Source organism: Hyperoodon ampullatus, assembly GCF_949752795.1.
Source record: "Hyperoodon ampullatus genome assembly, chromosome: 2".
Taxonomy (NCBI): domain Eukaryota; kingdom Metazoa; phylum Chordata; class Mammalia; order Artiodactyla; family Ziphiidae; genus Hyperoodon; species Hyperoodon ampullatus.
Window position 1 is genome coordinate 105446108 of NC_136915.1, and position 13528 is coordinate 105459635.

General features: G+C 40.7%; 1 protein-coding gene across 1 annotated transcript in view; it reads left to right on the forward strand.

The window, feature by feature from the left end:
• WDR3 (WD repeat domain 3) overlaps positions 1 to 13528 on the forward strand; it is a gene marked incomplete at its 5' end in the record, with an annotated part of 34231 nt that overhangs the window by 3751 nt on the left and 16952 nt on the right. The window contains 10 exons of the mRNA XM_079698003.1: positions 141 to 259; positions 1887 to 1965; positions 3151 to 3246; positions 4507 to 4620; positions 4776 to 4877; positions 5783 to 5880; positions 6809 to 6916; positions 7438 to 7668; positions 10663 to 10756; positions 13000 to 13101. Of these exons, the coding sequence (XP_079554129.1) occupies positions 141 to 259; positions 1887 to 1965; positions 3151 to 3246; positions 4507 to 4620; positions 4776 to 4877; positions 5783 to 5880; positions 6809 to 6916; positions 7438 to 7668; positions 10663 to 10756; positions 13000 to 13101 (1143 nt within the window). The remainder of the gene's footprint in view (positions 1 to 140; positions 260 to 1886; positions 1966 to 3150; positions 3247 to 4506; positions 4621 to 4775; positions 4878 to 5782; positions 5881 to 6808; positions 6917 to 7437; positions 7669 to 10662; positions 10757 to 12999; positions 13102 to 13528) is intronic.

The following is a 13528-nucleotide window of genomic DNA, read 5'->3' on the forward strand; positions in this document are numbered from 1 at the left end:
GGTGTTTGGTTCCTCTGTGCTTTTCTGTATGTTTTCCAAATTTTCTATAAGGACTACATATCAACTTTGTAATAAAAATATTGTTTGTCAAGTTAGGCCTCATGTGGTGAAGAAAATTCTTCTGTATTTGATTCCTTTAGGATACAGATACTATCGTGTGGGACGTGATCAATGAAAGTGGCCTCTACCGTCTAAAGGGGCACAAGGATGCTGTTACACAAGCATTGTTTCTACGAGACAAGAATCTGCTAGTTACTAGGTAAAGAAATAATAAATTTCATTTCCATTTCTTTCTCTAGGTGAATTCATTGGAGAGGTTTTCAAAGAGGGAATTTGTTTCACTCCTTACTCGTATCTCCGCACTATACTCAAGCTCATGTGCTAGTTTCCTCTTCTCGCTGCTTTTCCTCTCTCTTCCCCTCCCTTCCCCTCCCCTCCCTTCCCCTCCCCTCCCTTCCCAAACAGCGTCATAGATGCTATCCAGAGTTATTTATAGCATTTTAAAATTCCCTTTTCTGATCTGTCATTATTTTCCCCTGATATCAGCTTTTCCATATTCCTTAACTCTTCAACAGACCTTGTATAGGATGAGCTGTCTACTTTCTGGATCCCTAGAAAGTCAGAAAAGCCAAATATGGAGTAGTGGGCAGATGTGAATACTAAATGTTTGTTTTAGCTTGCCTCTTGAGAAGAGACGTACTCCATACTTAGGCCTTCTGAACATCTCATAGGTTGAACCATTTGAAAGTTCCATTTGTATGGGTTAAAAATGATAGGTCAGATATCAGCAATTTCATATAGTTTAACCTAATATAATAGTTATCGTTCCTAAGGAATGGCCACCCAGGAAAGTTTGGGATCTTAGGTTTTGCCAGGCAGTAATTAGAAGAACCATAGTAATTAGAACCATAGAAGAACCAGAAGGCAGTGTAGAGGAGCAGCACGAAATGCTGTACCAGTGGTGGATTTGTTCCTGTGGGATAGGATGCAGGGACGTTAGTGTGTCTTGTTCAGATAACACACATTCTGTGAGGCAATGACTCTACTGTTCTCGTAGAATATACATACACCTTATAGCTTAGGGAATGTAAGGGAAAGGAAATAACACCGTGAGGTGGGATTATATAGGAAAGACTTTGTAAATTGGGTTTTTGTTTTTTTCCAGTTTTGTCATGAAGCAGGATTATATTAGATTTACATTGGTGAAGAAGCAGGGAACAGGCATTTGAGGCAGGAATAGTAGAGCCCATTGGCAGGGAGATTAAGTGCCAGTTAATGGGAGGTTTTAGGAATGGTGCTGAAGAGCTTGATTTTGAATCCATAGAGAACCTTGCGTTAGTGCAAATTTAGAAGATTAAGATTATCTGACAGTAGTATATTGGATGTGGTGAAGGAACAGATAGACAGAGACCGGATAAGTTATTAAAATAATTCGGGCAGTAGGACCTAACTTCAGGTTTGTGTACAGAAATGGATTGGGAGGAATTGAGGCTTGGAGACTTCCCAGAGGAGGCGTTTTCAGGACCTAGAGACTAGCTGGACGTAGGAGACAAGGGAGCAGGAGAGGTCTAAGATGTTTGTGTGTTAGAATGAAGGAATGTTGATGCTGTGGTGATGGAAACGGTGGTCAACTGGTCAAGTTCTACGTTCTGTAGCACTCTGAATTCAAGGTTATTTTTGTGCTTACAGATGGAACAGTTTATTTTTCTACCTGGGAATAGCCATATAAAGAGTTAGGATTCTTTACTTTTTAAAAGAAAGGTCAGGTAAATAGTAGCATTAGACGTCATTGCTGTGTATTGTCTTTTTAAGGCAACAAATAAGTCCTTGATTTTCCTGTTCAGTGATTCTTCCTAATAAGATTTTTTTCCTATTTCTTCTTCTAGTGGGAAAGATACCATGGTGAAATGGTGGGACCTTGATACCCAGCACTGCTTCAAAACAATGGTTGGCCACCGAACTGAGGTATATGTAGGGTCATGGGCCCAGGGAAAGAATAGCAAGGCAGAAAGGAAAAGATGGTTTCTTCCCTGGCCCTTTCATGGCTCTTTGTTTTTACTGCTAACAGTAATCAACATGTACTATCTTTAGAGAGAGAAGTTGGAGTGGTGGACAAAGTGCCAACCGTTAGAGCAGATGCAGCTGCTCTGGCATTTAGTAGAAATTGGCCTCGGATAAGTTTTTACCCATGAATATGGGTTTCATCACTTTTAAATTATAAGTATCCACCTTTATGATCATAGGGAAGTTTAACGATACTGTGTATACAGTGCCTGGCTCGGTGACATGTAAATAGCAAATTGTAGCCATTATAATAATTACCTGAACATAGATCTGTTCAATAGAGATCAGGGAATATTTTATATCTTTGCATCCTCCTTTCTGCTTTGTTCATACCAGTCATAGGTGAAGGTGATTAAGGGGTACAGACTTCCAGCTATAAAATATGTAAGCCATGGGATGGAATCTACACATAGGGTATATAGTCAATAATATTTTAACAACTTTGTATGGCGATGGATTGTAACTGGTCTTATTTTGGTGATCATTTCATGATGTATAAAAATATTGAATCACTGTGTTGTATGCCTTAAACTAATTTAACATTGTATGTTAATTATAACTCAATTATGTATATTTTTGCATATATATGCCCTAGAACATATGAGGAATATACACACCCTAGAATTAATGAGGAGGAAAAGCAGATTCTTTCTTGATTTGCAACAGTACTGTTATTTTCATTGTTTAGTTCATGGATGTTTGAGGCTAAAAATTATGCTCTGATAGACGTTAATGGAGCACCTTTCATTTGCAAGGCACTGCTGAAATCAAAGAAGTGCCACGCTTGAAAACATTATTTTGAGTGGCTTCTAGTTAGGATTTATTCTGAACAGCCATTATCTAAATTTAAGGATAGGAAATTACAGAGAAACTGCTAGTTACCCCATAAACAACACTTCCACCACAGATCATTTTCTTTCTCAAAGTGAGCTTTTTTGAAGTGTATTTTGAAAGGGTTGTCTTAATATTAGACTTTGCAGTGCCAAAGAGATTTCACTACAGTGTATTTAGACTTTTGGAATGTCATGTCATGTATCCTGGAGTTCCTTAATAACCATATTATTTGAATCTTTTTATACCCTGTAGGTGTGGGGGTTGGTTCTGGTGTCAGAAGAAAAGCGACTCATCACTGGGGCTTCTGACAGTGAGCTGAGGGCTTGGGACATAGCTTACCTGCAAGAGGTAATTGCTTTTCTTCTGATCATGGGCAGTGTCATGTTTTAGCAAATTCATAGGCTTGTTGAATTTAGAATCATATGTAATTTTTGAGTACTTCACATAGTATTGGAATTCTCTCTTACTGCGATTTCTAAACAATTTTTTTTCTTCATGCTATGGTCCATTGCCCTCATTTGCACTTGGAAGAAGGATAGCTTTAGGCTGACAGCTCTTGGTAATGTTAATGTTTTAGTCTGTAGGGCTCTTAGCTTGATATTCCTTGACCTTTGGGTGTCCACGGATGGACTTCCGAATATCTGTGACCCTCTTCCCTCAAACAAAAATCTATGTAAAATTTGTGTATGTTTATGTAAATATGTATATTCTGAGAAGATCTGTCACATTTTCTCAGATCATCAGAGATTTTGCATGGATGAAAGGTGTTATAGACCTTAGGGTTTAGCTGGAGTTAGGTGTGTGGTGTTGTGTCCAGTAGCCATTTTGATGGGTTCTTCATTAGTAGGCTAGGGTTTATCTTTTTTTTAATTTAAGGAGAAAATGTAACCTCTCTCGCAATGTCTTTGCAATTCATAATGCCAGTATTAATCTTTCTCTCTAGAATATGGTAGATCTTTCACCTAAGAAGGTTTTAAAATTAATGAGGTCATCATTTTTTCACCTTGTTATGAAACAATAGTCCTTATACTGTGGAAAGTTATTGGAGCTGGTCTAATGAATAATGTTTTGTTTGTGTTCTTGATGTGGTCAGTTTTTAATACATTCTGATGAATGTGCTGTCGTTGAAGAGGTTTGATCAGAGAGATCACTAAATGGAAGTTATCAGTGGCTATAAGGACAGGTTTCTAAGTCATTAGGGGTGAAAATCACCTCCTGGAACAAATTATTTCAGCTTTTTTTTTTTTTTTAAATAAATTTATTTATTTCTTTTTGGCTGCGTTGGGTCTTCATTGCTGCACGTGGGCTTTCTCTCATTGCGGTGAGCAGGGGCTACTCTTCATTGCGGTGCACAAGCTTCTCATTGCAGTGGCTTCTCTTGTTGAGGAGCACGGGCTCTAGGCGTGCGGGCTTTAGTAGTTGTGGCTTGCGGGCTCTAGAGCGCAGGCTCAGTAATTGTGGGCACGGGCTTTGTTGCTCTGCGGCATGTGGGATCTCTCTGGACCAGGGCTCGAACCCATGTTCCCTGCATTAACAGGCGGATTCTTAACCACTGAGCCACCTGGCAAGCCCTATTTCAGCTTTTATTTTCCCATTTTTATAAAACAGATTGAAGACCCAGAAGAACCAGAGCCCAAGAAGGTCAAAGGGTCTTCCCCTGGAATACAGGACACACATGAAGCAGAGGATGGTACCCTTGAGATTGATGAAGCTCCTGAGGATGTAATTCATTTTTGTTTCTTACCTTCAGTTGAGTTGAGTGGTGGGAAAGTATTCATTTTAGGGAAGATCTTTGTCACCTGCACTTCTTGGGATCATGTCTTTTCAGGGGTCAACAGAACTATTAACCTTCATCTTTTCTCTTGCTTCCTCTGCAGCGCATCCTTACATGTAGAAAAGCTGGTTCCATAATGCGGGAAGGAAGGGACAGAGTTGTGAACCTTGCAGTCGACAGGACAGGCAGGATTCTTGCTTGCCATGTGAGTACCAGGCTGAGGAGAAAATAACAAGGACTTGGCTGTTCCTTTAGAGACTTGTTCTTCTTTCGTATTCAGTGTGGAGGTGAATTTTTCTTTGGTCCTGTTAAGATTTCCTTATATGGTTTTGTGTGGACCTATATTCCCTAACTTCTGTTGCCTAACAACAGTAATTGCTCTTATTCTTCTTATTATTAGCAAACATTTATTAAATCCCTGCCTTGCTAAACAATTTAAAAGCATTAACTTCTTTTTTCTGTTTTTTTTTTTAACATCTTTATTGGAATATAATTGCTTTACATTGTTCTGTTAGTTGCTGCTATATAACAAAGTGAATCAGCTATACGTATACATATATCCCCATATCTCCTCCCTCTTGTGTCTCCCTCCCTCCCACCCTCCTTATCCCACCCCTCTAATTGGTCACAAAGCACCGAGCTGATCTCCCTGTGCTATGTGGCTGCTTCCCACTAGCTATCTATTTTACATTTGGTAGTGTATATATGTCCATGCCACTCTCTCACGTCGTCCCAGCTTACCCTTTCCCCTCCCCGTGTCCTCAATTCCATTCTCTATGTCTGCGTCTTTATTTCTGTCCTGCCCCTAGGTTTTTCAGAACCAATTTTTTTTTTTTAAGATTCCATATATATGTGTTAGCATATGGTATTTGTTTTTCTCTTTCTGACTTACTTCACTCTGTAAAAAGCATTAACTTCTTATTTAGTCTCAGAGTAACATTGTAGAAAGTGGTGAATTCCCACTTTACAGATGAGACAACAATCCCAGCGAGATTAAGTTGTCCGTGGTAATACAACTAGTAAGGGAAGAAAGAGAAATGTTCTTACAGAGAAAAAGCTAAATTACAAATTGCCTCTTCCTGGACTCACATCAACCTTTTGCCTTTCTAGGGGACTGATTCTGTGCTAGAAGTGTTTCGTATCCTTTCCAAGGAGGAAATTCAGAAGAAAATAGACAAGAAGATGAAGAAAGCTAAAAAGAAAGCAAAGTGTGTTTTCTTAATATTTACTACTAGTCAAGTATTGTGGGTGGGCCACATAGTACTAAAGGAAAAACTATGGCTTCTTTAAAGGAGTATTTACTTTGTTTTCAATTACCATTAAATGCTAGGGAAGATTTTATGGAGTGCTGGTAGTCCAAGTTTTTCATTTCTAAATACAGCTTCATAACTATCATATTCCTAGGTCTTGCACTCAGAGCCACACAGAACGAGAAAGGCAGTACAGATATTTAAACATGGCTTCTAAGTGATTTAATTCTGGGAGGCTAGCAGTGTTTCTTCAGTGACAACAGCCTATACAGAAGGAAGCCGGGTTGCATAGTGCTGACCTTTGGGACTGTGAGAAGGAAGACTGGTTGGACAGTTACATAATTGGCGTTTGGGGGCAGTATAACCTTACAAAAAATAGGTCATTATAGCTATAGAAATCAGTTTCTCAGTGGTTGAAATTTATCAAGTCTCAAAGAAATAAAAAGTCACCAGTTTTTAAATTTTTTATTTGCCAAAGCAAATCTTTTGAGACCTCTGGGGTTTTTTGGCATGGTTGGGTTATAAGTGCAGAGTATTGGATTTTCTAAAAAGCCCTGAAGTTAGAGAAGTTTGCCAGAAACACTTCAGTGGGATAGTTTGAACTGCAAAGCTTTGTCCCCAGAAATTTTATGGGCTTTTGCATTCAGAATCCATTTATTGAGGGTACCTATTGGATGGAATAACACTTCATATTAATTGTGTTGTGGTTCACAAAGCGTTTTTACGTACACTACATTGTTTAATCCTCACGGTAATCCGTGTGGTTAAGTGACTCTTCTGGGTTCAATAAAGGTTGTTGGTCTCAGACCAGAACTTGACTCAAGTAATAGCAAAGCTTCTTCTAGAAAAGTGATAGCATGATAGTCTTTTTTTTTTTCTCCTCTAGATTAAATTCTTGCAAAGAGGAGGAGGAAGACCTTGAAGTCAATGTTGAAATGACTCTGCAAGATGAAATCCAACGGGTGACTAATATCAAAACTTCTGCCAAAATCAAGTGAGTGAAAATGTAGTAGCTGAGGTATCTAAGAGAAGTATCTGAAGTGTTGCTACAAAATTGTATCGGCTTTTCCCGCTATTTGTAAGCAGTCTCTGCGAATTATGTATCTGGAGACAGTGATCGTGGCCTCAGCTCCTGCCGCTCACCATGGGCCCACTTACTCATCATCTCATATTTGTTTTCTTGTGATAGCTTTTTAGCTTTTTACTTACAGTGCTTTGCTGCCAGTTAAAAAGAAAAATGTATACCCCACATTCCAAAAGGATTTGCAGTCACTTATAAAAAAGAATACATGCACAGAAACAAATCAGAGCCAGTATCTGAGCTCAGATTTCTTGGACTTAAAAGCCTATATTAGACTACTGTCCAATACTCAGAGCACTCTTATTTGTAAAATCCTTTATACTTGTTCAAACTTTGTACAGATGGAGGGCATTGCAAAGCTTTTCTCCTAGAAAAAAATTAACCTTGTGAGCCAAGATGGTTGCTGGAACATTTATGAATATTTTCTCACGCAGATCCTTTGACTTGATTCATACTCCTCAAGGAGAGTTAAAGGCTGTCTTCCTTCTGCAAAACAACTTGGTGGAATTATATTCACTGAATCCATCCATGTCAGCTCCTCAGACTGTCAGGACAAACAGAATTACCATCGGGGGTCATCGCAGTGATGTGCGGACTTTGTCATTCAGCTCAGACAATATCGCTGTCCTTTCAGCAGCAGCTGATTCCATTAAGATATGGAACAGGTTTGTGAAATGATGCTTTCTATAGCTTTATCCAATAGTGTTTTCTTCCCTTTGAGTTAGTTTTTAATACTCTTGATGGTTAGTTATTCTTAGGGCCCTAAATACAGTTCCCTCAAAATGTATCTTCAGTGCATTTTGACTGTAGGCCTGTGGAGTTTGGAGTAGGAAAAATTGCCTTTTTAGATTTGGTATAAAAAATGTAAGTTTATTCCATGTCTGAAGCTTATTGCTGTACTTGGCTAGAGAAAAACACAAGCATACTTCCTACTCTAAATTCAAATAGGCTGTTAGTGCTTTACAGTACTTTTACCATGATTTCTCATTCCTCACTTTCCTAGATGACTATTTCATATGTTCTTACCTCACCTCACACCTCTAGCCCCTTTAAGCTGATGACTTCCTTGCCTCCTAGTTCACTGAAGAAATGGAATCATCTAGAAAATGTTCATATGCTCCCACCTTAGCTGCATCTGTATCCACATAATCTTTCTTCCTATGACTGTTGGTGCTCCTAACCAAAAGGTTATCACAAGCTATATTTCTCCTTCTAGCAATTTTCCTCCCTCTCTTGCATCATTAATCTTCCCTCTCTGTTGGGTCATTCTCATCAGCATACAGATAAACGCTATATAATCTCCCATCTTGAAGGAAATAATCCTGTTTCATCCTTATCTCTCTGTCCAATGATCTCCCCCTATCCTCTGACTCCTTTTCTCCATCAGGCCTTTATCCCCACCATTTCACCAAAACAGCTCTTGTCATCTCATCAGTGGTGTTCATGTTTCAAAATCCAGTGACCTATAAGCTTCGTTTGACACTCTCTTTGAATTGATAACTTTTCTCCTCTTTGAAACAGTTTGAATTTCATTACTTCCTCTTTCTCTGCTGGCTGTTTTTTTTTTTCTCAGTCTTGGCTAGACCCTTCTTACTTTGCTGACCTCTAACTGTTGGAATATTTCAGGGCAGAGTCTTCGAACCTTTTCTCTGTCTACACTCACTTTCTGTGATCTCTAGTCAGGTGGCTTTCTATATGCTGATAACACTTAAATTTCTATCTCTAGCCATAGCCTCTCCCTGAACTTCAGACTCTCATGACCAAATCTTTTGTTTGTATCACCCTTGGATGTCTAATTAGGCACCTCGGATTTTTATATGTCCAAACCATACTTGTGATCTTCATTTCTTCAATAGTCTCCCCACCCTCTGTTCCTACGGACTTCCCCATATTAGTAAATAATTACTTCCTGTGGTTTTTCTAGCCCAAATCCTTGTAGCCATTCTTGATTCTCTCATGTCCAGTGCATTAGCAAATCCTATCAGCTCTACCTTCAAAACTTCCCTGGTGGTCCAGTGGTTAAGAATACGCCTGCCGGGCTTCCCTGGTGGCGCAGTGGTAGCGAGCCCGCCTGCCGATGCAGGGGACACGGGTTCGTGCCCCGGTCTGGGAAGATCCCACATGCCGCGGAGCTGCTGGGCCCGTGAGCCATGGCCGCTGAGCCTGCACGTCCGGAGCCTGTGCTCCGCAACGGGAGAGACCACAACAGTGAGAGGCCCGCGTACCGCAAAAAAAAAAAAAAAGAAGAAAAAAAAAAAAAAAAAAAGAATACGCCTGCCAATGCAGAGGACACGGGTTCAATCCCTGGTCCGGGAAGATCCCACATGCCATGGGGCAGCTAAGTCCGTGTGCCACAACTACTGAGCCTGCGCTCTAGAGCCTGTGAGCCGCAACTACTGAGCCTGCATGCCACAACTACTGAAGCCCGCACACTCTAGAGCCTGTGCGCTGCAATTCCTGAGCCCACACACCGCAACTGCTGAAGCCCACCTGCCTAGAGCCCGTGCTCTGCAATGAGGAGCCACCGCAATGAGAAGCCCGCGCACCGCAATGAAGAGTAGCCTCTGCTCACCACAACCAGAGAAAGCCAAGACACAGCAACAAAGACCCAGTGCAGCCAAAAATAAATTAAAAAAAAAAAATGAGTATTAAAAAAAAAAAAAGCTTACCTGGAATTCAACCACATCTCATCACCTGCACTGCCACGACCTGGTTCAAACCACCAACATCTCTTATCTGGATTGTAATAGCTTTCTGACCAGTCTTCCATGCTTCCTTACTTGCCCCTCTGTGGTCTATTCTCAACACAGCGGCCAGTGTAATCTTTTCATAATGGAAGTTATAGCACTTCCAGGAGCTCCATCTCCCAAGGACTAACTACAAGCCACAGTCCTTACCACTCTCCCCTTCTCCAGTGGAGCCCCCCTGGCCTTTTCGTTATCCCTTACAGGTGACAGGAGCGTGCCTGTGTCATGGCTGTTGTGCTCCCTTTCTGCGTGGAACCATCTTCCCCTTTTGGCTAAGGCTTTCTCCCTCTCTTCTCATCACATGGCCATCCTGCTATCCCCTTCCCACCCTTGTACTCTTGGTCCCCTTCCTCCAGGTGCTATGTTTCTCCATAGCACCTGCTAGCACCTGATACACCAATATTTGTCTCATTTCCAGAGGATGTTAAGCTTTATGAGATTTGGGGCCTCTTCTGTTTATTTCATTGTTACATCTCCAGCACCTAGAACGGTACCTGGCATTCAGTAAATGTTGAAGGAAGTGGGCATTTGATATCTGTTTGTTGCATGGATGAATGTTTATGGTCCAATAAAATGAACTTTACTTGTAAGGATACGGTATGCTAATTCGACTTGCAGTCCTCTGGCCTCACTTCTTTGTAGTGGCAGTCTGTCGAGCCCAGGAGATGCTTTTCTCAGCTCTTTTGTAGAATCTGTTCCTTAGGATTGGGAGCCGCCATGAAAATAAACAAAGTTAGGTGCCGCTTACTAATTTCTCCCTTCACTGTAATAAGCCAGGGTTATTCAGACTTTATCCTTTCTCACATTGATCACTCTGTGTGGCTAAGTTTGTATGAAACGTACATGCTGACCTCTCAGATGGAGAAGCAGATTCTCTTAACATACAGGTTCTTTATTCCTTCTTTCTCACAGGTCTACACTGCAGTGTATTCGCACGATGACCTGCGAATATGCACTTTGCTCATTCTTTGTACCTGGTGATCGGCAGGTGGTCATAGGAACAAAGGTAAACAGGCTTTTCCATGGATTTGGGGGACTTTTTCTACTCAGTATTCTTAAAGTTGTTTGAGAAATATGCTTCCTATTTTAGCATATGGGAAACGTATTAGGGCCAGATAGTATGAGAGGGTGTTAGTTCATTGCCCTATTTTTTTGAGGTTTTTATTTTTATTTAATTTATTTATTTTGGGCTGCATTGGGTTTTCGTTGCTGCGCGCAGGCTTTCTCTAGTTGCAGCGCGAGCAGGGACCAATCTTCGTCACAGTGCATGGGCTTCTCATTGTGGTGGCTTCTCTTGGGCTCTAGACACACGGGCTTCAGTAGTTGTGGCTCACAGGCTCCTGAGCGCAGGCTCAGTAGTTGTGGCACATGGGCTTAGTTGCTCCGTGGCATGTGGGATCTTCCTGGACCAGGGATCGAACCCATGTCCCCTGCATCGGCAGGTGGATTCTTAACCACTGCACCACCAGGGAAGCGTGAGGTTTTTATTTTTAAGTTTTGTTTTCTTTGTGTTTTTTTTTTAAACCAAACCTTTTATGTCAAATTATGGAGAAAATTAAAATCATGACCTTGAGATAACTGTCACTAACATTTCGGAGATCAGCCTTTCATGCATCTTTTTATGAGCACACGTGTAATTGTGTTTTGAGAAGACTGATGATAAAAGACATTAAGTACCAGCATCATGCGTGGCAGATAGAAGCATTCGGTAAAGACAGCCTGACTGATGAAGTCCTCAGCTGCTAATCAGATTGGGAGATAACCATGAGGGAATAAGCGGACATGGATTTGGATTCAGGTTCTTCCCCTTACGAAATGGGTAATTTGGAGCAAGTCATATAACTTCTCTTAGTGTGTTTCATTATCTATACAATGGAATGGTTACACTTGCTTTTTGGCAGAGCCTTTTGTGCCAGATGGGCCTAGGTTTGAATCCCAGCTCTTCCACTTACTGGCTATAAGACCTTTTGGGCAAGTTACTCAACCCTGTGAGCCTTAGTTTTTTCATGTAAAATGATGTAAATAACCTGCCTCACAGTCTGCAAAGCACTTAGCACAGAGACTGGCTCCCAGCAAATAACTAATAAATAAGAACTGGTAGCAGAAGTAGCACGAATGGTAGTAGTAGGGGTGGTAGTGGGAATAAAGTGGAATAAGGTGTATGGAATATTTTGAAAAGTGCTTTGCAAGTATTTGTCATTATTATCCCCCTAAACTAATGCCATGTGTGCATGATTATTTTATTAGAAAAACCTATGTTATCATACTGGATATTTTTGGTCCAGCAAGAAGTGTAAAATAAGCTGGAGAGATTTTAGGGTCAATGTCAGTGAAAGAGCATTAAATTTCAGTTAAAAGTTTTCCTCAGTTTTCATTCATTCTTTTAACAAATGTCCATCCACTATCTGCTATTGGGAAAACATTTTGCAAATTGCTTCAAAGACTATTTGTATGACTCAGACAGAATCCCTAGCCTAGTCTCTGTGCCATGCGGCTAACATACATGATCTCATTTAATCCCCACAACAGCTTAGAGGGGTTGGTGATATAAACTCCATTTTTCAGATGGAAAGACGGGCTCATGGAGATGAATTGACCCACAGTCAGAGTTAGAGAGAGGCAGCCCTGGGATTCAAGTCTTCCACTTACGTTCTTTCCACCACATGTGCACAGGCTTGTCATAGAGCAGGCTTTGCCACTGTGTGTGTTCCGTGCTGGCACCATGACCACAGCATATACATGGTCTAAAACAGGAAGCATGGCTGATAGTTTTCTAAGCTACTGTGATTTTGTTTTTTTCAAGTTCATTGCCCTCCCTAGCATTGTAGGTAGTATTTCTCATTATCAGTGTATTCTATAGGAGGAAATCAAGAGTTGGTTAAGCCAACTACCATAGAGGATAGTACACTTAAAGGACTGATTAAGTTTTTTAAAGGTTTTTAAGTTCCCCATTTGCTCTTATGTTTATTCTGATATGCCTGTGGCCATGATATTTCCCTTTTGAAGTCAAGGAAACCAGTGGAAGTGACAGTAGTCCTGTACCACAAGGTTGTACTGTTCCTTAGTTGTACAGTATAGCAACCCTGCCAGGATTAACCCAACATGTCCGTAGGGGATTTAACAACATTTATTCACAGAGGAAGTACAGAGCATGGACCGTGGAAGCCCGTTTCCTGAGCAGTTAGCTACATTGTTGCTGCTTGGTTATGAAACTGTGTAGGTTGTGTGTTCATTTTGTGTCTTCCAAAGACAGGAAAGCTGCAGCTTTATGACTTGGCCTCAGGAAATCTGCTGGAGACAATAGATGCACATGATGGAGCTTTATGGTCCTTGTCTCTCTCTCCAGATCAGGTAACTAAACCAGATGTTAAGATTGGGCTTCAGTACTCTGGCTGTACTTCCCATTTCTTATATCAAGTTCTACTGCTGCCTAACAGGGATTTGTCTCAGGGTTTCTTTAAAGAAAGCCCACTTTTGTCTAATCTCTAGATTTTATATATGGTGCCATATCTTGTGCCTGATAATATGAATAGCTGTCATTAAGATTTGAAATCTTGTTCAGCTGCTGTTGATCATCAGTTCCATGACATCAAATTGCTTACGCTCCTGACTTTGTACCAGTGGTTTGTGATACTTCTTAAGAGGACATACTTCCTGGGGCAACAAATGTGGAGGATAGAGTAGACTTTTGTGCTCCCCTTTTAGTCCATACATCTATGACTATATAAATCTAGTGATTTTTTAGTAAATATGTGAGCCTTTTCAAGTCAATAACAGT